Source organism: Hyperoodon ampullatus (assembly GCF_949752795.1).
Source record: "Hyperoodon ampullatus genome assembly, chromosome: 18".
Classification (NCBI taxonomy): domain Eukaryota; kingdom Metazoa; phylum Chordata; class Mammalia; order Artiodactyla; family Ziphiidae; genus Hyperoodon; species Hyperoodon ampullatus.
The window spans coordinates 52,877,740-52,899,871 of record NC_136931.1 but is presented as its reverse complement, the minus strand read 5'-3'; the positions used below and the strand labels follow the sequence as shown (position 1 = coordinate 52,899,871).

At 54.0% G+C, this 22,132-nt stretch overlaps 3 protein-coding genes across 4 annotated transcripts in view; all 3 read right to left on the bottom strand.

The window, feature by feature from the left end:
- Positions 1-5,701, bottom strand: part of CLPTM1 (CLPTM1 regulator of GABA type A receptor forward trafficking) — a gene marked incomplete at its 5' end in the record, with an annotated part of 29,272 nt that extends 23,571 nt beyond the window's left edge. Inside the window, one exon of one of the 2 annotated variants that reach the window (XM_079723925.1) lies at positions 5,540-5,701. In XM_079723925.1, the coding sequence (XP_079580051.1) occupies positions 5,540-5,701 (162 nt within the window). Of the gene's footprint in view, positions 1-5,286; positions 5,374-5,539 lie in introns of those variants that run through there. The other variant, XM_079723926.1, reaches the window with a different exon arrangement.
- Positions 5,702-10,194: 4,493 nt separating this feature from the next.
- APOC2 (apolipoprotein C2) lies at positions 10,195-10,988 on the bottom strand (the record flags this gene model as incomplete). Its single annotated transcript, XM_079723746.1, has 3 exons — positions 10,195-10,285; positions 10,604-10,763; positions 10,934-10,988. 3 exons carry the CDS (start codon positions 10,986-10,988, stop codon positions 10,195-10,197), a joined length of 306 nt encoding a protein of 101 aa, XP_079579872.1.
- A 1,113-nt stretch (positions 10,989-12,101) lies between these two features.
- Positions 12,102-13,792, bottom strand: APOC4 (apolipoprotein C4; the record flags this gene model as incomplete). Its single annotated transcript, XM_079724111.1, has 3 exons — positions 12,102-12,267; positions 12,503-12,644; positions 13,651-13,792. The coding sequence occupies 3 exons, from the start codon at positions 13,790-13,792 to the stop codon at positions 12,102-12,104; spliced, it is 450 nt and encodes a 149-aa protein (XP_079580237.1).
- Positions 13,793-22,132: the final 8,340 nt, after the last annotated feature.

Here is a 22,132-nt window from a genome sequence, read left to right as displayed (position 1 = left end):
CTGTGGGCGGCCCATCCCTCCAGGGGCTCTGGATCTAGCAGGTGAGACAGACACAGAAAAACACAATCAGAGCGTGAGCCACACTACCATGAGCCACACAGAGGTGTGTGAGATGTACACGGCACAGACCACGCCGTGAGGCCAGAACTAGGAATACAGCCACTTGGCAGCCGAGCAAACGGGGGCTCAGGGAGCCTCAGCCACTTGTCTGGGTCACTCAGGAAGGATGATGGCAGCACGATGACAGGAGTGTGGGCGGGCCAGGGAGCCAGGCAGGGCTTCCCAAAGGAACAATCTTCGTTCAGAAACAAGCTCAGAAGTGGAGAATTTCAGGATGTCAGCTTGGAAGGGCCCGAGACGGGGAAGTGCTTCCTGTCCCTCTCTTTGCACCTGCTGGCTCCCGTCTTGCCCGCTTCCCTCCCGCCAGCTGTCCCCTCACCCTCCAGCTTTTAAGAGACAGAACCAGGGCTTCCCTGGTGGCGCAGTGGTTGAGAGTCCGCCTGCCGATGCAGGGGACGTGGGTTCGTGCCCCGGTCCGGGAAGATCCCACATGCCGCGGAGCGGCTGGGCCCGTGAGCCATGGCCGCTGAGCCTGCGCGTCCGGAGCCTGTGCTCCGCAACGGGAGAGGCCACAGCAGTGAGAGGCCCGCATACCACAACAACAACAAAAAAAAAGAGACAGGACCAGGACTGTCATGATGGCTGTTAGGTGGGAACATTGCCCAGCCCAGGGCTGGCAGAGAGCAGGGGCTCAATAAACACCCGGGGAATCAACAAATGTTCCCTGAAGGGCTTGCCTCCCTGAAGGGCTTGCCCTGAACACTCAGGCCACCAATGCACCCATTCCTGGGCCTCCCCAGTCCCCCGACTCCTGCCCCAAGCCCGCTCCTCTGCAACATCTTCTGTCGGCTTCAAATGCCCCCGAGAGTAGGGACAGAGGCTCCCAAAGCCAGATGACGCTGCCACGAAGCTGAGGCCAGCATTTGTTAAAGGCGTCACTTGTCACTTCCTGTCCCCTTCACCAGCAAGAGATCTTCCCTTTCATCTCCCAAGTGCAGAAGACCACTGTGGTAAAAGGTGGGGCTCTGGGGTCTGACAGACCTGGGCTGTGGACCAGCCCCGTGGTCCCTGGCTGTGAGAGCTTGGGTGTGTCATTTCCCTCTCTGGCTCTTCACCTCTCTGACCCAAGGGCCAGGCTGTGATCATACTAGTACGTTTAGGGTAGAAAAGATTTCCTTTGTGTGTCGATAAAAGTAATTCCCGAGTACCTACTGTGCACCAGGCCCAGTGCCGGGCAGCAGGATCAGTGGCGGCCACCCAGCTCTGGGGTCTGCCCTCCCAGAGCTCAGGGTCTAGAAGGAAAGGCACCGGCAAAACAGTAAACGGGGTAATTAACAAAGGTAAACAGGAAAGTGTTCCAGGGGAAACAAGCAGAGGGGTGACCGGGTGGTTAGGGAGGCCTCCCGAGGAGCTGTCTTTGACATTTGGGTGAAGGGTGTCTAAGGGAGAGAAAAGGTGTGGGCAAAGGTTTGGCTGAGGGGCGGGCGAGGTCGAATAGGCACAGGCCCCCCTTGTTCAGGGCTGGCCTCACTCCTGGGAGCACTGGGGGGGCCAAGCAAGGGTTTGCAGCAGGTCTGAGCTGATTCTGGATCAAGAAAAGGAAGCTTGAGGCCAGGCGAGGATTTGAACCCATGTCTGGCTGGCTCCCAGGTCTGTTCTCTTACCTGCAATGGTGGACAAGCTGGCTGGAAACCCTCCCAGGGAAATGCAAAGGAAACCAAATGCGAAGGTGCCACTTCACTAGGATGCCCGTAATCAAAAAGATGGACAATCACAAGTGCTGGCGAGGATGTGGAGAAACTGAAAGAGCTGTACACTGCTGGTAGGAGAAATGGAGCTGCTGCTTTGAAAAATACGCAGATACTTAAAAAGCTAAATGTGCCCCTGCCATCCGAACCAGCAATCCCCCCCCGAGGTCTCTGCCTCCGAGAAACAAGAACTCTGCGTCCACACAAAAGCTTATACGCAAATGTTCATAGCAGTGTTACTTGTAAAGTCAGAAACAACCCAAAAGTCTTTCGATGACTGACCGGTGATGGATCTGCACAATGGAATACTACTGAGCAATAAAAAGGGACACTGCTGGGGGCAGAGAAAGTGCAAAAGGGAACAAGGGAGTGCTTTGCAGGGATGGGAGTGTTCTCAGACCACACGGTGGTGGTGACTGTACTGCACAACTGCATAAATGTACTGAAAGCCACTGAACTCTACACTGACAACAGGTGAATGTTACGGTATCTGAATTACACTTCAATAAAAAGGTAACCCTCCTGTGGCTCCACTTCCCTCAGAGTACAGGCAAAGTTGTCACCATGGCCTCTGAGGCCTGGCAGAATCCTCTGTGCCCATCTGCTCTCACCCCTCTCCCCTCAGTCACCAGTTCCAGCCACATCAGCCTCCCTGCCACTCCCTCATCACACCTGTTCCACCTCAGGGCCTTTGCACCAGCTGTTCTCTTTACCTGAAAGGCTTTCCCCCACCATATGTGTGACTCCCTCCCTCATCTCCTTTAGGTCTTTGTTCAAATGTCGCCTCCTCGGAAAGCCCTTCCCAGACCACTGTATTTAAATGGCGACCTCCTACCCACCCCTCACTGCCTACGCGCCCCCCCCCCCCAGCTTTAGTCCTGCCCACGGCACTTAGCACCATCCAAACCGCTGTGTATTTTTCTTATTTACCTTGTTCACTGTCCCTGTCCCCAACCCCACCCCACTCCCCACTCCCAGCCCTCAACAAATACACGGGCTCCAAGAGGGCAGGGCCTCTGTTTGGATCATAGCCGTGGCCCAGCATTAGCATGGGGACTAGCATGTAGTGGGGACTCAACCCACGGTAACTGAAGCAATGATTACCAGAGCTGTGGGCCTGGTGTCTGAGTCCCCACCTGAAGGAGGAGCAGGCTGGCTGGGGCAGGAGATTGCTGAGGGTCTGCGCATGAGCCAGGAGAGGGCAGCGGTGGCTGCGGACACAGCAGTGACTAAGACGTCGTGCCTGCTCTTGCACCCATGAGCCCACTCTCACACACAATCCCCGGAACACCCACTAAGGGGCCCAGGAAGCAGCTGAGGCCATGAGACCGGGCCGGGGCTGGGAGGAAGTCAGGGCATCCTCCCTAACTGCCTGGATCCACCATGGGAATTCCACCTCAGCCCAGCCTCTGCCTCAAGACCCACGCATTCCACTAACGCTGAGGGCTTGCTCTGTGCCTGGTCCTGAGCTGGGAAGTGCTGGGCACACAGTAGTGACCAAGACAGTTCCTGCTCTGCCCTCCAGGGGCTCCCAGCCCACTGGAGGAGACAGACAATGACAACCCAGAGTGGGCAGGGCTGGGACAGAGGAGCCCAGGGACTGCTGGAGCCCTGACCCAGTCTGAGAGGGTCAGAGAGGCTTCCTAGGGGAGAGAACACCTGAGATGCACAGGACTAATAAGGATCAGGCAGGTAAAGAGAAACATGTGCAAAGGCTACGAAGTGGAGAGCGCGAGGCACACTCCTGGAAATAAAAGAGCTTCACAGTGGCTGATGCTCCTCTTGTCCAGTGACTCAAGCACGGACAATTCTGCCCCCCAGGGGACATTTAGCAACGCAACATCTGGAGACATTTTTAGTTGTCACAACTGGGGAAGGATGTGTGTGCTACTGATATCTAGCATGGCCAGGGATGCTGCTAAACATCCTACAATGCACAGGACGGCCTCCTACCACGAAGAATTATCCAACTCCAAATATCAATAGTGCTGAGGTTGAGAAATCCTAGCCTAGTCTGAGGAAAAAGCGCAGATCATGCAAAGCCTTGATCTACCAAAGAATCTGTACTTAATCCTGAAAGCAAAGGAATAAGTCTTGAAAGATTTTAAGCAGAAGTGGGACAAGAAGAGTTCTTGGGGGGGAGGGGTCCTCTGTAAGCTCAGGGTAATCAGGGCACCCTGAGCCCTTGTCTCTCTGATCATCCCCCCCACAATAATCAACAGAAACGCAGAGGGGGAAAGACCTTCTTTCAGCGAGACTGGGAAGCCCCTAAAGATAGAGACAAACATTTCCTAGGGCTGCCCCCAGGGCCAGGCCCTGGTTGAAGATGCTGAAAAGATCCAGACCAGGGATGCTGGCTCTGTCACACAAATTTCACCCTAGTGTCCTCCCCAGGTGATATTATTTGCTCCTCCTCTGGGCTCCCTCAGTTTCTGACACGGACTTTTTGTCACCATCCTTGTCATCCAGGATTATAATTCTTTGTTTACACACCAGTCTTCTCTCTCACTCCACTGATGAAGGGACATGGCTGGAGCCATCTTCAGGGCCCATCACAGGGCTGGTCCTCCTGTCCAATCCCTCCATTTACCACTGGAGAAATGAAGGGGGAAAGGAACTTTCCAAGGTCACAGAGTGTCAGCTTCAGCTTCGTCTTCCCCTCCCAACCTGCACTCTTCTCCCCTGTGCTGCCTCCCACGTGTCAGTGACATCCCAGTGGGTGGGTCGACAGCACCTCGCTGTCACTCCATCGCTTCCATAAACGTCTGAAGGGTGGCTGCCTGAACTCGTCTGTTCTGCAGCCTCAGTTTAGTTCAAGTGGCAATGGGTCAGAAGTCATCAGTACCAGGACGAATTCCCGCATAGGACTAGTTTATGCTGAAAATAAGCCCATCCCCGTCCCGACCACCTTGCTTCAGCAATGGTTGGTAAGTTCTACAGGGAGTGGATCCCAGATCTAACCTGGGTGACCTTCTGTAGGCGCCTTTGTCTGTTCCTTAGATTCCTGACTATAAAATGGGTCTGTCAGCCCCCACAGCGCGTGCCCTTATCCACGATGGTTACCTGACTTCCCCAGAGTTAGACAACTCCCGATCAATCAATCATTGCCCACACCCAGAGCACCCCGTGAACGTCAGCCCATTCTAGGAACTGTCCTGGAGCCTGGAATCACGGAGCCGAGAACCCAGGGCGCTTGGGTACAAGTCTGCGCCCCTCCGCGCCACTGTGTCCTCAGCTCGAGCAACGAGCCTGGTGGCCGCCCGGCGCGAGCATGCAGGGGACCCGGCGCGCAACAGGGCCCCGCTCCCTGCACTGTCCAGCCTCCCGGGCTGCCCGGCCCCACCTGGGCCCGGTATTCAAGGTCCCTATGGGCAAGGAGCCCCCAGTGCACAGGATTCTGTGAAGAGAGGCAAGACACGCCCCGTGGGAGGCCCCCCGGTTGGGGAAGAGCCCCTCAGGCCCCTCTCGGCCTCCGTACCTGACCGGAGCTGCCTCCCCCGGCCGCCACTACGGCGCTGCCGGCCCCGTCCGCCTCCTGCGCGGCCGCCATCTTCCCGCTCCGGGTCCCCGCCCCCGCCGCCAGCCCCGCCCCGTCCCCGACGGCTCCAGCGCGATCGCGCGAGATTTTACGCTTTGCCCGACCTGCCGGCCACCGTAACCCGCAAGAGCGCCTCAGCCGCGCCTCTCAGGAGCCGCTGAAGTCTATGAAAGGACCAAGCAGGCCACCGTACTCTCCGTCCCGTCGCAGCCCGTTTGTTTTCGCCTAGTAGATACACTGCATGCCCCGAACTCCCAGGGCTTTCTTGACCAACATGTACGCTTCCCACAGCCTCCGTTCTTTCTGCCCCCACGAATAACCCGCTTCTTCCAGTTATACGAGCCTCCTGGGTCATCCTGTCCACTTTGCCCCTGCCACCCAAGACTCGGAGGGCAGGATCTTTGGTCGGTGGCCTCGCTTTCAGACCCCTCTTCCTAACGCAGCCCTTTCCTCCGACAAGTCTCCCTAGGTTATAGTTCTGTGCATTTAGTTACTATTTCAGTGCTCTCACGCCACCACACTTCCAAATCGGACCTTGTCAGCCCCTCCCTAAGCTTTCGGGCCGCCTAGTTTAATGCGCAAGCGCGTTCCCTTAGAGGTCCGCTTTCTAGTAAACCTCGCAGCTATGGCCTCGGCTTCAAGGGCTCTCAGAACTCCGTACTTTTTCATTAGCTATCTTCCTACAGCTCCGGGCTTGGACACGTGTTGAAAGACCCTTGGCCCGGAAAAGGAATTATAGAGGCCCAGAGAGGACAGAAGACTCAGCGGCTTTTAAACCTTCACCAATGAATTTGGGTGGAAGTCTGACCTGGGTTCGGACCCTGGTTGTGCTACTGACCGACTAAATGATCCCGGACAAGTGACCTATCTCTTTGGGCCTCATTTTCGTCCTCTTTTATAAGCTAGGTATTATAATGGTACCCGCTCTTCCTCTCCGCCTTTGCCCCGCCGGGTTATTGGGAAGACCCAGTGAAATCAATAATATAAAACACCTGGCCCGGGTCCTAAATGTGGGGCTAAGTGATCAGTATCACGCACTGTTATTATGAACTTTACATATTATCTGAAAAGGAGAGCAGGCTTTGCATAGAGATATTTTAATTATTTATTTATCATTTTACTGTCTATTGATAATCCTCCACTTTCCTCACGGTCTCAGCTCAATAGTATTATCCCTCCTCCCTGGCCCCCAGACTGGGCGGGGCACCGCCTCCCAATCCTCCTAGATCCCTGGACTCCCCACCCCCTCCCTGCCCACTTTGTGTCATCACTGACAGAGATGGATGTGTCTCCAGCCCTGTCCCAGGGCGTGATTGCCGAGTGAAAGGATGAAACTTTGAGTGGGGAAGATGAATGAATTACCTCTGTGAACCAACACAAGGACAAGAAGAAACCTTGGAAAACTTCTTGGGTCTACACTGGTGGCGCAGTGGTTAAGAATCCGCCTGCCCATGGAGGGGACACAGGTTCGAGTCCTGGTCCAGGAAGATCCCAAGTGCTGCGGAGCAGCTAAGCCCGCGTGCCGCAACTACTGAGCCTGTACTCTAGAACCCGCGAACTACAACTCCTGAAACCTGCACACCGAGAGCCGGTGCTCTGCAGCAAGAGAAGCCACCACAGTGAGAAGCCCGTGCACCACAACGAGGAAAGCCCTCGCACAGCAACGAAGACCCAACGCAGCCTGATTAGTTAATTAATTAATTTTTTTAAAAAAAGAAAACTTCTTGCCCGGTCCCCTTCTCTTACAGACAACAATGATAGTAACAGACCTACTTGAGAATGGACTTGAGGATATGGGGAGGGGGAAGGGTAAGCTGTGACAAAGCGAAAGAGAGGTATGGACATATATACACTACGAAACGTAAGGTAGATAGATAGTGGGAAGCAGCCGCAGAACACAGGGAGATCAGCTCGGTGCTTTGTGACCGCCTGGAGGGGTGGGATGGGGAGGATGGGAGGGAGGGAGATGCATGAGGGAAGGGATGTGGGAACAGATATATATGTACGACTGATTCACTTTGTTATAAAGCAGAAACTAATAAAATAAATAAAATAAAAAATAAATAAATAAATAAAAAATAAAAAAAGAAAACTTCTTGCCCGGTCCCCTTCTCTTACAGACAACAATGATAGTAATAACGATTCTGTGAAATTGTAGACCCAGTCTTCAAGTCTAGGGATGAAATGAACATACTGATGAAGTCCCCCAGAAGATGGGCAGACTGAGATTTTTGTGGGCTTCTTTTTTAGAAGTACAAAATTACATGTACACGTATAAATAGAGAACCACAGAAAGCCCAGGCAGGTGAGGGGCTTTGAAGCTTCATCTTCTCCGGTTTCATTGTTACCCCATCTCTGCTCTCAGCTCTAGGTCCCCCAACGTCCTCTCTCATACACCGCAGAGTCCTGATCTGTTGGAACACTAGAGGCTCTTAGCTAGACTGTGACCTCAGACGGGGCCCTTGTAAAGCCCTCCCCCATGTCTGCTGAGTGACCAAGTAAATTCTTCCATTCCTGCTAACTGTTAAGTGAATCACAGGCCAGACATACACTGCGCTCCACTAGGGGACGCCCAACACCAACCAGAGGCTGGGATTTCAGGTTCTAAGGGGGCTGGGGACCTGAACTCCTGGGTCCTGAGGAGAATGGATTGGAGGTCCTGAGTTCTGGGGGAGGAGGAGTCTTGGGGCCTGGACTCCTGGGGTCCTGAAGGGAGTGAGACTGGGGTGGGAGCCTGAGAAAGGAAGGCGGAGTCTGGGAGGTACACCAGGATTGGTTGGAAGCAGAACTGGCCTGGGCAGTGGTTTGATTTGGCTTGAGTCTGTGGGAAACAAGGGGACAGAGCAGGGATTGTTCCTCCAGGGTTCCCCCCTCCCCATCACCCATTGCGCTTGGCAGCCTCAGCTCTTCCCAGGCCCTGGGGACTCGGGGGCATTTCTCACAACCCTTCCCCAAGGCCCCTGTTTTCTGCTAGATTCACAGCTGCCCAGCCCCAGGACCTGGGAGAACTGCCCCAAGAGTACTGAAAAGGCTGGCTGGAAGTTAATGCCAAGTCTATTAGGAGAATACAGGCCCTGCATCCTCAGAGGCCAATAGCCCCGCCCATAGAACTTGGCTGCCCAGGACCACTCTCTACTCCCTCCAGATGCAGGAGTCCAGGCTCTTAGTCCCTCTACCCATGTGCCCCAGCACTGTTCTCTCTCAGACTGCAGGGCCTCTGCTCTTATGTTACACCCTGTGCTTTTGGCCTGTAATCCCCCACTGCCCAGATACCCTCTTCCATCTGCTCAGACCTGGGAACCAAGTGAGTACTCCCCTCCCCCTATTTTCCATCAACAGTAGTCCTTACCACACTGCATTGTGACGCATGCCCTGTGACCAGCCCAGCTGGGTCCTCTAGAGGGCTCTCCCCGTGCCCCAACCCAAGGTGGCTGCCCCCAGACCTTGAACTCCTCGCTTCCTCTCCTTTTCTTCATTGCCCGCGTTGCTGTCTGAAGTTATCTTATCCATGGGTCCTCTTGTTCATCCTCTGCCTTCCACCCCCTCAGCCTCTCTATTTGTGGCTCAGGATGGACCAGAGCTCCTGGCCCTGAGTAGGAGCTCAGGAAGTATTATTACTATTGCTAGTAAGAAGAGAACAGCTAAAAAGCGTACCACAAAACGGTAATCAATAAAACCATGTGACAGACTTCCCTGGTGGCGCAGTGGTTGGGAATCCGCCTGCCAATGCAGGGGACACGCGTTCAAGCCCTGGTCCAGGAAGATCCCACATGCTGCGGAGCAGCTAAGCCCATGCGCCACACCTGCTGAGCCTGCACTCTAGAGCCCACAAGCCACAACTACTGAGCCTGCATGCCACAACTACTGAAGCCCACACACCTAGAGCCTGTGCTCCGCAGTGAAGAGTAGCCCCCGCTCACTACAACTAGAGAAAGCCCGCGCACAACGAAGACCCAACGCAGGCAAAAATAAATTCAAACAAACAAACAAAAAACGTGTGAAACTGGGTCAGGACCCAATCAGTACATTTTTGCGGGGGCCACGTGAGGGCAGGTCTTTTCCCTGCTGTGTCTCCAGCACCTGGTTGTGTCTCAATAAATACATGTGGGACAAATGTATAGGAAGTGGCACAGAGCACAGCGTTTACAGTTCTGTCCTCTCGGGTCCCAGCCCACCTGGGCGCTGCCTTGCCACGCTCAGCAATGACTCATGGGCACTGCTCTCCCCTCTGCCACAGGGCCACTGGACACCTCACTGCGATGGCATATTCAAAGTGTCAGCCCAGGACCCGGACATGGCCAGAGTCCACTGCAGATTAGCTATGTCCATTTATCATTTTACAAATGAGAAAGCCGGGAGTTCCCTGGCGGTCCAGTGGTTAAGACTCTGTGCTTCCACTGCAGGGGGCACGGGTTCGATCCCTGGTCAGGGAACTAAGATCCTGCACGCATGCCACATAGTGTGGCCAAAAAAAAAAAAAAAAAAAGAAGAGAAAGCCAGACCTTGGTGAAAGTCAGTCTCCAATTATTGTTGTTATGATTATTCATTATTATTATTCACCTCTTTATTCCCATTGACCAGGTTAGGGCGATATACATAGAATAGACGCTCAATAAATGTTGGCTGGACAGCGTCAGATCCTCCATCTTGGCCCTTGAGGTCTCAGAAAAGCAACCATATCCAAAAGAATAAACTTGGCTTTTTTTAAAAAATTTTTATTGATAAGAAGTCAGGCTAGAGTTGGGAGCAGGATGCTGAGAGTTGCTAGGAAGTGGGGGTGGGGTATAGATCAGGGGACCCAAGGGGTTGCTGGGTTCTGGACACCCCCCAAGATTGGGGGCCCAGCTGTTAATGTTCTCCCTTCAGCAGAGAAATGACCTGGTCAGTAAAAATCCCTGCATAGGTGGTCATAGCTGCCGTGCTTTTGCTGTATATGTCCCTGGGGAGAAAGGACAGAAGGGCTGAGGAAGAGGGGCTGGGGGCTGGGACTCCTGGGTCTGAGGGGGGAGGGGCTGGGGCCCAGAATCATGTGTCCTGTGGGAAAACGTGGCTAGAACCCAAACTCCTGGATCCCTAAGTAGGACAGGGCTGGCATCTCAGTATCCCGGGTTCTACTGGGACTGGGGGCTGGGAGCTGAGATCCCTGGGCCTTGAGATACCAGGTCCAGGTTTGAACCTGGACTCCTGAGTCTGAGGGAGAAGGGGCTGGGGGCTGGGAGTCCCTGTTCCTGGGGTGGGGGTGGGAGGCGGGTGATACCTGATTTTCTCATCCATGGTGGGCAAGTATGTCTTCATGTACAGCTTCTGGGCAGCTGCCTTGGCTACATCCCAATAAGCTAAGAGTGATTCCTGCACCTTGGTGAACAGGGCAGGGCTGGCAGTCTCTTCTTGCTGGGGCACAGGGTCGCCCTGGACCTCTGCAGGAGGAGAGTGAGTTAGGGGAGCTGTGGGGCCTGCAGCAGGGAGAGAATGAGGCGGGGAAGGAGAGGAATGGGCAGGGGCAGGCCCAGACAAGAACTGGGCTGGGAAGAGGCTTGGGGCTCATCCCCCTCCTCATAGCCCCTCCTCTCCTACGGACCACACTCACCGAATCCCAACACCAGGAGGATGAGAAACAGAGCCAGGAAGTATCGGGTGCCCATGGTGTCAGGAGACCTGGAACGCTGAGGAGGGTGTGGGACAGGGCCACAGGAGGTGTCTAATCCTGGGGTCCCCTGCGCTCGGGGATACCAGCCTGGGACCCTCTCTCCCCCTCCCCCCCACCTGAGTCAAACCCCTAATGGCTTGACTTGGGCCTCGCTTCCTAACATTCTATGATGCTACTCCCGATGGCCGAGTGTACCATCTTAATTTTTTTTTTTTTTTTTTTGGCAGCCCTGTGCTCTTACAGGATCTTAGTTCCCCGACCAGGAATTGAAACCTGGCCGCAGAAGTGAAAGCGCCGAGTCCTAACCACTGGACTGGCAGGGAATACTCTAAATTCCATGAGTCTATCACTGGAATCTAATATCTTGACTCTTGCAGTTTCTGCTTTAACAATCTTGGCCACCTCCTGCTGTCCCCCGCCCGCCATGTCCCTCTCTTACCGGGCTCTGGCAGGCTGTCCTCACCAGCTCCAAACAGGCAGAGAAAGGCTTTATAGCTCTTGAGGTCCACCCCTTCACAGCCACCACCCCGACCTCAACGCCTGGGCCAAAGTCCTGGCCAACAGAGCTGCTGGGGGTGGGGGGGGCGGGCTGTGGGCAGAGAGGGCAGTGACATCCCTGAGGTCAAGCCACAGGGAGCCTCCACTCTGAAGATTCACCGCTGAGAGAGACAGGCTGGGTGGGGAGTGTGGAGGTGATGGGGGCTCTGGGTGCCCGCCAGGCATGAGGCCTGGGGTGTCCATCCCGTGGGAGGTGAACGCAGCGCGCTGAAGGAGGGGCCGCTGGGGGGGCTTGTTGACCCTGCCTGGTCTCCAGCCTTCACCCTCCTGAGAAACTGAGAAGCCTGGAGTCTTCCGTGCCGCCCACAAGCCTGCAGTGGTGGGTCTCAGCACTGGGGGAGCAGGGTCATTGCCCCCACCCCGGCCCCCACTCCTCCCCCCACCCCCACTGTCGCTCCCCTGCCACGTGTCACTTCCTCTACTTCTCAACCTCCAACCTCCGGGGGGCGGATGGGGCGGGGTTATCTCTGGCAGCATCCAGGAGGGACTGGGACACAGGAGGGACAGGGACACAGAGGAGAACTTCTTTATTGCGGAGGCTGTGAACACTTTAATCCCGGTAGCTGTCCCCGCACAGCAGCTGGGGACACAGGTTGTAGGCCTTGTTCAGGAGGCTGTCCTTGGAGCTTTGGAGCCAGGCCTGGGTGTGGGAACCCAGGCCCCTCAGGTGGTCATCATAGTAGGTCTGCACAAAGCCCTGGAAGGCCCTGGGGCCCCTGTGGACATCACAGTGGAGACCCCAGCTACCCCCCCCCGAGACTTCTGCCCCGTTGACCCCTTCCTCCCTCTGACCCAGGAGTCCCTGCTCTCACCTCTTACCCTCTACCCCTCTGGGACCCAGGGGTCACAGCCCTGCCCCCGCCCTGTCCTGCTCCCTGGGAACCCACGAGTTCCGGCCCTGCCCCTCCTCCCTCAGACTCAGGCCCCCAGCCCCGTTCTGCGCACGCGCACCAGAACCACTGCCAACTCTCTCTTGTCCTGGTCACCAGCGGCTCCATCCACTCCTTCACCTTGCCCGGAACCAGACTCCAGGAACTACTGGCCGGCTCTGGCGGGGGGCTCGAGGTTCCCCCAGGCCCTTCTTGCTGACATGCTAGATGGGATCAGAGGGCAACTTGGGATGGCTGGGACCCCAGAACCCTTCTATCTCCCTTTCCCTCCAAGCTCACCGTCACCGTGGCTCCTGGTGGCCCCTTGCCGATCCTCTCATCGCCTTCTATGTCCCTCTGACCCTCACCCCCCTTCAGCCAGCGGTCATCTCCTTTCACCCTCTGAGCCTGGGAGCCCCGTCACCCCTGCGTCTGCCTGGGGTTTCCTCCCGCAGTCTGTAACGCCGCCTCTCTGCCCCCTGCCCCGCTCCTGATGCCTCCCTCACTACCTGAACTTGCCGCCCCCTCCGTTCTCCTGTGACTCCCACACGGTCTGAACAACCTCCGCAGGCAGTGAAGGATGCCCCCGGGGATGGAGGTTGGCAAGGCCATGTGTCGGGCTGGTGGGCCAGGGGTTCTGCCAGGAATCACACACACCTGTCTGTCCAGCACCCATGCACCTGGGCAAAGCCTCACCTACAGAGACCAGCCATCACACGGGTACACGTGTGTACAGAGGCACCCATGTGACGTGTGGTGTGCCCTTGGCCAATGACTTAACCTCTTCAAGACTCCGTTTCCCCTTCTGTAGAATGGGATAATGACAGGTCCTATCTTATAGGGTTATTGTGAGAGTTAGGGGTTAACATGTAGAAGGTACTTGGACCGGTTTCCTGCACATCGGATGCACTGCATATATATATATATACACAATTTAAATACATATGCAGAACCCAGACATACACACCAGTACAGACAGACACCCTTCCACATGCCCAGACTGTCAAATCTTTTGCATAAATACCCCCTAAAGACACACATGTGCACACAAGCATACAAATGCATGTTCACAGACTTACACGTTTACCATGACTGCATACTCGTCTGCTGACACACGCACAAATGCATATTCATGATCACTGTCATCTGTACCAACCCCGTGTACACTGTTCACACATGGCCGCCCCTGACACACACTCCCAGACACACACGCACAGCTGCACGCCTCACAGCCGGTCACACTCACACCCCATGCTGCATCGGGGTCCTCACACCCGCCCACCCACTCCTCCTCACCCACGACACAGGCCAGGACCAGGACGCAGAAGCAGAGGGAGGACAGGGCCCGGGATCTGCATCCAGGGAACAACATTTCTGGGGGCCTCTGGCCCTCTGTGCTCAGCTCTCTGAGCTGGGGGAGGGGGAGGCTGCACTGAGCAGAGCCCTCCCCTGGCCACCTCCCCACGCCCCTTGGCAGGGACTTCAGAGAGAGAGGGGCCCAGGTGACAGTGATGATCCAAGGCCATGCCCGCCCCTCCTGGCCTCCTTCCTTTCTCCTTCCTACCCTCCCACCACCCTAAACTGACAGGGGAAGATTAGCCTCCTGTGCTGAACTGGGTTCAAATTCTGGCTCCACCTCGTGTGACAGACCCTCTTTTGGGCCTCAGTTTCCTCCTCGTAAAATGGGTCCACAATCCATACTTTAGGACATTAATTAAATGACGTGATAAGGGAAATTCTTCTTTTTTTTTGGCTGCATTGGGTCTTCGTTGCTGACGCAGGCTTTCTCTAGTTGTGGTGAGCGGGGGCTACTCTTCATTGTGGTGCGCGGGCTTCTCATTGTGGTCGCTTCTCTTGTTGCGGAGCACGGGCTCTAGGTGCACAAGTTTCAGTAGTTGTAGCACGCGGGCTCAGTAGTTGTGGCTCGTGGGGTCTAGAGCACAGGCTCAGTAGTTGTGGCACACGGGCTTAGTTGCTCCGCAGCATGTGGGATCTTCCCAGACCAGGGATCGAACCCATGTCCCCTGCATTGGCAGGCAGATTCTTAACCACTGTGCCACCAGGGAAGTCCCCAAGGGAAATTCTTAACGTGGAGTCTGGCAACACAGGTGCTCACAGATCAGACCTGTTTATTATTATTTCTTTTGTCTCTGAGATCCATTGGCCACTGGACTACAGGGCCAGACACACCTTCACTGCGTGACCAGGGCAAATATATTCCCTTCTCTGGGCTCAGTGTTTTCATCTGTAAAATGGGGATGGTAGTAAGTGCCTGCCTCCCAGAGTCCACATGAAGGCTGGGTGAGGCCCTGTGAGGGAGAGCTTAGTGAGAGGTTGTCAACATCAGGCTTGGGCCAAACACCAGACAGAAAGAAAATGAGCCTTTTTCTCCCGGAGGACCTAGCCATGAGCCAGGGTGCACAGTTTAGCCAGGGAACCATGGGCTGGATTCCTTGCTCTAAGGTTGCCAGATAAAATACAGGACGCCCTGTAACATTTGAATGTCAGATAAATAATGAATCTTTTTAAATTAATTGATTTATTTTTAAAAACTGGGGGGGGGGGGCATGCACAGCATGCAGCATCTTAGTTCCCCAACCAGGGATTGAACCCGGGCCCCCTGCAGTGGAAGCACAGAGTCCTAACCATTGGACCGCGAGGGAAGTCCCATGAATCTATTTTTAGTGTAAGTATGTCCCATGCAATATTTGGGAGTTTTACTATTATTTATTTGTTGTGTATCTGAAATTCAAATCTAACTAGGCATCCTATATATTTTTTTCAATATTTATTTATTTATTTTTGGCTGCCTTGGGTCTTAGTTGCGGCACGCGGGATCTTTCATGGCAGCGCACGGGCTTAGTTGCCCTGCAGCACGTGGGATCTTAGTTCCCCGACCAGGGATCGAACCCACATCCTCTGCATTGGAAGGCGGATTTTTAACCACTAGACTACCAGGGAAGTCCCACGGCCCGTATTTTTATGTGGTGAATCTGACAACCCCACTTTGGCCACAACCTGGATGATTGTACAGGACAAATCCAGAGGCTTCCAGAAGAATGCTGTCCATTCCAGTGGCCCCAGCGTGGGCTCTAGCACACAGTAGTTGCTCAACGAATGTTCCCTGGAGTTCCTCACTGACACTAATCAGCAAAATAAAATCTCCTGGAGTTTCTGTTTGGGATGCTGAAAACATTCTGGAAATGGATAGTGGTAATGGTTGCACAAGACTGTGAATGTACTCAATGCCACTGAACCCGTACACCTAAAAATGGTTAAAATGGTAAACTTGATGTTATGTATTTTACCATAATAACAAAAGAAAAAGGAAACACCCACTTTGCATGGTGTTAGGAGAAGCAGCATGGTGTTGGGTTCACAGTCTGGCTCCACCTCCTTCCTGCTGTGTGACCTGGTGTGTGTTGCTTAATGTCTCTGGGCCTGTTTCTCCGTCCAGGAACCGGAGTCATGGACTACGTTCCTACACAGGAGAGTAAAGCAGGTCGTTTACCTAAAGTGCCTCGAGCAACAAGAGACAGGCAGCAAAGCTGTGCTGTCAACGCCAGCTGCTATTTATTAAGCTTGCGCTTCCTGAGCACTCACTACGCATCAGGTGCCACCGCAAGGCTTCAGCGCATTAACTCACTGAATTAACGTCAGACCTTATGAAGTGGGCATCTTTTTCATTCCCATTTTACATATAAGGAAACTGAGGCTGTGGGGGTGGGGCTCCCCAACCACCAAGTGGTGAATCTGAACCCAGCCCTTTCATACTTAGCTAGCTGTTTCTGGCTAGCTAAGCCAGGAATGACCTCTGCCCTCACCTCCCCACCCCAATTCCAGAGAGCAAGAAAGAGGTTGAAGCAGGGCCAGGGTTGGGTCGGCCCGGGGGAGGGGGGAAAAGGTCTCTGACCCTGCCCTGGCTCCAAGGTCAGCATGAGCTGTTTGCTGCTTGCAGTGTTTGCCCATCTGTTATCCAGGGCAGGAATGGGCTGAAGGTCGTTCAGGGTGGACCTCAGAGGCAGCCCAAAAACAACAGCAGTTGGGAGGTGGGGGCAGAGAGGTCACAAGGAGGGACTGGGGGTTGGGAGCGGTGGGCCTTGAGACCCGGCATATGTGTGTGGGGACAGGTAGCATCTCTGAGCCTGCACCTCTGTGTCCACAAGATCATCAGTCCCACCACCAGACTCCCGAATCACTGTCTCCACGCCGGGGTCCCTGCCTCAGTCTGGACCCCATCCTCTCTCCCCTGAATCCCTGCAGCCACCTCCCTTCCAGCATCCCTCACCACTCACCTCCCTGGCTGCTCTGGGTTGTGGCAGGGAAGTCAGGGGGTGGAAGAGAGGTTGCTATGTCCCCTCATTTATCTCTTCTTTCTGCCTTTGTCTGGAAGATCTCTATTCATTTTTTAAAAATTGAGATATTCAAAAAAAAAACAAAAAGCAACAACAAAAAATTGAGATGTTCACATACCATAATTGTCACCCTCTGAAGGTGTACAATTCAATGATTTTTGGTATATTTGCAGTTTGCAGCCATCACCACTATCTAATTCCAGAACATTTCATCACCCCGAAAGGAAACCCCACACTCTTTAACCCTCACTCCCACCCCCTTCTCCCCAAGGCAGGGCAACCACTAATCTGCTTTCTGTCTCTATAGATTACCCAATTCTGGACATTACATATGAATAGAATCATATAACATGTGGTCTTGGGGCTTCCCTGGTGGTACAGTGGTTAAGAATCCGCCTGCCAATGCAGGGGACATGGGTTCGAGCCCTGGCCCGAGAAGATCCCACATGCTGCGGAGCAACTAAGCCTCTGTGCCACAACTACCGAGCCCATGTGCCACAATTACTGAAGCTTGCGCTCTTAGAGCCCGTGCTCGACACAACCAGAGAAAGCCAGCACACAGCAACGAAGACCCAATGCAGCCAAAAATAAAAAAATTTTTTTTAAATAAAAATTTAAAAAAAAAGTGGTCTTGGGCTTCCCTGGTGGCGCAGTGGTTGAGAGTCCGCCTGCCGATGCAGGGGACATGGGTTCGTGCCCCGATCCCGGAAGATCCCACATGCCGCGGAGCGGCTGGGCCCGCGAGCCATGGCTGCGGAGCCTGTGTGTCCGGAGCCTGTGCTCTGCAACGGGAGAGGCCACAGCAGTGAGAGGCCCGCGTACAGCAAAAAAAAAAAAAAAAAAAAAAAAAAAAAAGTGGTCTTTTGTGACTGGCTTCTTTCACTTAACATGAAGTTTTCATGGTTCACCCGTGCGGTAGTGTGTGTCAGTGCTCTGATCTCTCTTTCTTTTTTCTCTCTCTCTCTTTTTTCTCTCTCTCTCTTTTTTTTTTTTTTTGTCCTCGCTGCGAGGCTTATGGGATTTTAGTTCCCAGACCAGGGATCAAACCTGGACCCTCGGCAGTGAGAGCTCAGAGTCCTAACCACTGGACCACCAGGGAATTCCCAGTGCTTTATTCCTTTTTATGGGTGAATAATATTCCACTATATACACTGTATCTGTACCTATATAGATATACTGTGGATATACAAACACTGTATAGATTTATTTATTCATTCATCAGTTGATGGGTATTTTTTGGCTATTTTCCACTTTTTGGCTATTATGAATAATAGTGCTACGAAGAGTTGTGTACAAGTTTTTGTTGTGAACGTGTTTGCAGTTCTTTTGGATAGAGACCTAGGAATGCAACTGCTGGGTCATGTGGTAACTCTGTTTAACTTTTTTTCTCTTCCAATTTTATTGAGTTAAAATTGACATACAGCACTGTATAAGTTTTAGGTGTACAGCATAAGGATTTGACTTACATACAAGTTTATTAAACATCCATCATTTCATATAGATACAAAATTAAAGAAATACAAAAAAAATTTTTGTGATGAGAACTCTTAGGATTTACTCTCATAATAACTTTCATATAACACACAGCAGTCTTTTGAATTTTAAAAACTCCCAAGATGATTCTTTTTTTTTTAATATTAATTAATTAATTAATTAATTTTTGGCTGCGTTGTGTCTCGGTTGCTGCGCGCAGGCTTTCTCTAGTTGCAGCGAGGGGGGCTACTCTTCACTGTGGTGTGTGGACTTCTCACTGCAGTGGCTTCTCTTGTTGCAGAGCATGGGTTCTAGAGCGCAGGCTCAGTAGTTGTGGCACACGTGCTTAGTTGCTCTGCGGCATGTGGGATCTTCCCGGACCAGGGATCGAACCTGCGTCCCCTGCACTGGCAGGCGGATTCTTAACCACTGCGCCACCAGGGAAGCCCCAAGACCACATGTTATATGATTCCATTCATATGTAATGTTCAGAATTGGGTAATCTATAGAGACAGAAAGCAGATTAGTGGTTGCCCTGCCTTGGGGAGAAGGGGATGGGAGTGAGGGTTAAAGGGTGTAAGGTTCCCTCTTGGGGTGATGAAATGTTCTGGAATTAGATAGTGGTGATGGCTGCAAACTTTGCAAATATACCAAAAATCATTGAATTGTACACCTTCAAAGGGTGACAATTATGGTATATGAATCTCAATTTGTTGTTGTTGTTTTCTTTTTTGAATATCTCAATTTCGTTGCGTTAAATATCTCAACGCAACTCGCTGCGTTGTCTTCACGACTTGACTCAACCACGTTACTCCTCTGATGATGGAAAGGAATCTGATGAGGCCTGGGGCCGCCTGGGCTGGGGCTGGGAGTGCCCAGAAGAGGGGCAAGTGTGCAAAAATTTCCAAAATGGAAGCCCTTTAGGATGAGATTCCAGGGATGGGAAAGGAGATCCTTGAATGTGTTTCTGGGGGTCATGGTGTTAGAATGCGGCGAGGGGTACCAGAACCACCAGCTCAGGCTCAAGGTGCTGACTGAGAACACCTTGCTCTCAGCACTGGACTGGTCCCCCGCCCTTCCAAGGCTGTAAAAGCAAGACAGCCAATCCCGGAGGAGCAAGACTGAAGACGTCATCGGTTGCTAGGGCTCCCCTGGGCAGCTTGCCACCCTCTGGACTAGCCTTTAGAGAACGCTGAGACCCACCTGAGCGGGTAGAGATGGGGGCAATTGGGGGATGATATGGGAACCAGGGCACAGAAGGGGCCCCAGAGTTCTCAAGGGTCCTCTAAGCCTGTGCCCCAGGCCCATGATAGCTTCACTCTTCCAAATCTCAAACTCTCAGTGTCCCATCCCACTTTCACCTCCCAAAACCACAAAGAGAGCCACCATCAGGACCAGGAGGGACAGAATGAACCTTGCAGTGGGGTGGGGCCAGAGAGGCACTCCGAATGGTCCTTCCTGGGCACTGAGGCCGGCTTGGGTGACCTGGTCTGGGACCTTTTTGAGGCAGGGTTGGAGGGGATAGGGGGGATGGTCAAGTTAATCTCCCTCACCCTAAGCCTCACCTGGCCACCTGCCTCCCTGTGCCCACAGCTCTCTTCCTTCACCCCTCCCTCGTGGTGGTGGGGACCAGGTGGGGCACAGGGCTGAAGCCTTAGGCCCAAAGCGTCTTGCTCTTCGGCACCTGCACCTCCAACTTTCCCTGACTGTTGGGGACCTCAAGCTGCCAGAGTCCCTTCCCCACTCAGGGGACAGCCTTCCCCCTCTCCCTGTGGCCCTCTTCCCTTACGGGTCTTGCCTGCTTCATGCCTTTCTCCCAGCCTCAGGGGGTGTCTCTTGTTAACTCTCAATAACTCACTAACTCAATTCACACTGTGTCCCCAGGCCACCTCTACCGTCCCCTCCCCCTTCTTAGCAGGCCTCTTCAGCTCAGAGGAATCTGGGGTCACACAGTCTGCCTCCACACTGCTGCCCACCCCATGCCACCTCCAGCGTCACTCTCATTACTAGATCTTCTCTTCCCCCAATCTCCCTTTTGGACAGAGGTCTTTTTTTTAATTTATTTATTTTTGGCTGCCTTGGGTCTTCGTTGCTGTGCGTGGGCTTTCTCTACTTGCAGCGAGTGGGGTCTACTCTTCGTTGCAGTGCGTGGGCTTCTCACTGCGGTGGCTTCTCTTGTGGAGCACGGGCTCTAGGCACATGGACTTCAGTAGTTGTGGCGTGCGGGCTCAGTAGTTATGGCTCGTGGGCTCAGTAGCTGTGGCTCACGGGCTTAGTTGCTCTGCAGCATGTGGGATCTTCCCGGACCAGGGCTCGAACCCATGGCCCCTGCACTGGCAGGCGTATTCTTTATCACTGAGCCACGAGGGAAGCCTTTTCAACCTGTCAAAAGTGCAAAACCTCAGCTGCCAGGCTCCTGATGTGCGCCCCTCCAACCACTCCACCAGAAACTCCCTTCTCTCTGCTTCCCCACTGTCCAAGCCTCCAGGGCCCCTGTAAAGGCTCCATCTGCTCTTGTGCACCCTCTCTGGCCGCTCCGCACACCGAGCACCACCGCCCTTTCCTTCCACCACATCAGTCCCTCGGGGCTGCCGTCCCTCTTCCTCCCAGCTGCCTTTTTGTTTTGGCTGCATCGGGTCTTCGTTGCTGCACACAGGCTTTCTCTAGCTGTGGCGAGCAGGGGCTACTCTTCGTTGTGGTGCGTGGGCTTCTCATTGCGGTGGTTTCTCTTGTTGCGGAGCGCGGGCTCTAGGCGCGCAGGCTTCAGTAGTTGTGACACGGAGGCTCAGTAGTTGTGGTGCACGGGTTTAGTTGCTCTGCGGCATGTGGGATCTTCCCGGACCAGGGCTCGAACCCGTGTCCCCTGCATTGGCAGGCGGATTACTTAACCACTGCGCCACCAGAGAAGTCCCATCCAGCTGCCTTTGACCGCTAATGAACCCTAGCCGCTGGGGGAGGGTGGCCCTGGCCCCAGACTCCAGGTTGGCTGGTCTCGTGTCCCCACACGCATGTATCAGCCTTGGGGTGAGGGGGATGGTTGTGAAAGGGAAGCACAGACACCACCCTGGCGGGATTGCAACAGCCCTCTGGCCAGCTCCATGCTGCCAATCCCTGTTGGCCCCTCAGCAGCCTTCCAAGACATCTGCTTCCTCTGTGAGCCCCCAGTGTTCCCCACACATCCCCCAAATGTCCCCTCACCTCCTCACCCCACCCCACGAGACCAGAACGCCGACTACAGTTTGCCAGTCTCATCCTCATGTCAGCTATAGGAGTTTCTGTTTACAGATGGGGCAACTGAGGGGTAGCCAAGAACATTCAACGGCTCAGCTAGAGGCTCTAAGTGTCCTCCCCTTCTTTGTCCGTCATCTCCTCCCTCCCCTTCCTGGACTTCAGGCTGTCTCTCTGGATCCCTGCTGGGGTCAGCCTCCACCCCACAGCACCCCATTCCAGCCTCCTTTCACAAAACTAACCAGGGTGGGGGGCTGCTGCAGTGAGGCCGGACACCCTCTTCGTTTAGCTGGCTTCATACCGAATTCAAGATGCAGGTCTTCAAGTGGGCGATATGGCTGACGCCCCCGCCCTCACTGACATCTGGGAAACAGGTTCAGGGGACTTGGCCCCAGGTCCTGGGCACACAGTGAGTCAACAGAAACTTGCGTGGGACTAGGCCCCCTGCCTCTGAGCTCACAGATAACCTCCCCTCCTTACTCGGCCCCAAGGGTGAATCATCTGGTGGGGGGGAGGAGCCTGATTCCACAAGTGCAAGCGAGGCAGCTTGGGCGAGCTCGGAGTGCAGAGTGTGTTGGAGCCAAAGCAGGCAGAGGTCGGCCTGGGAGACACAAGTCCTGGCCCGTCCCTGTGATGGGAACCTTGTTCTGCTCCTC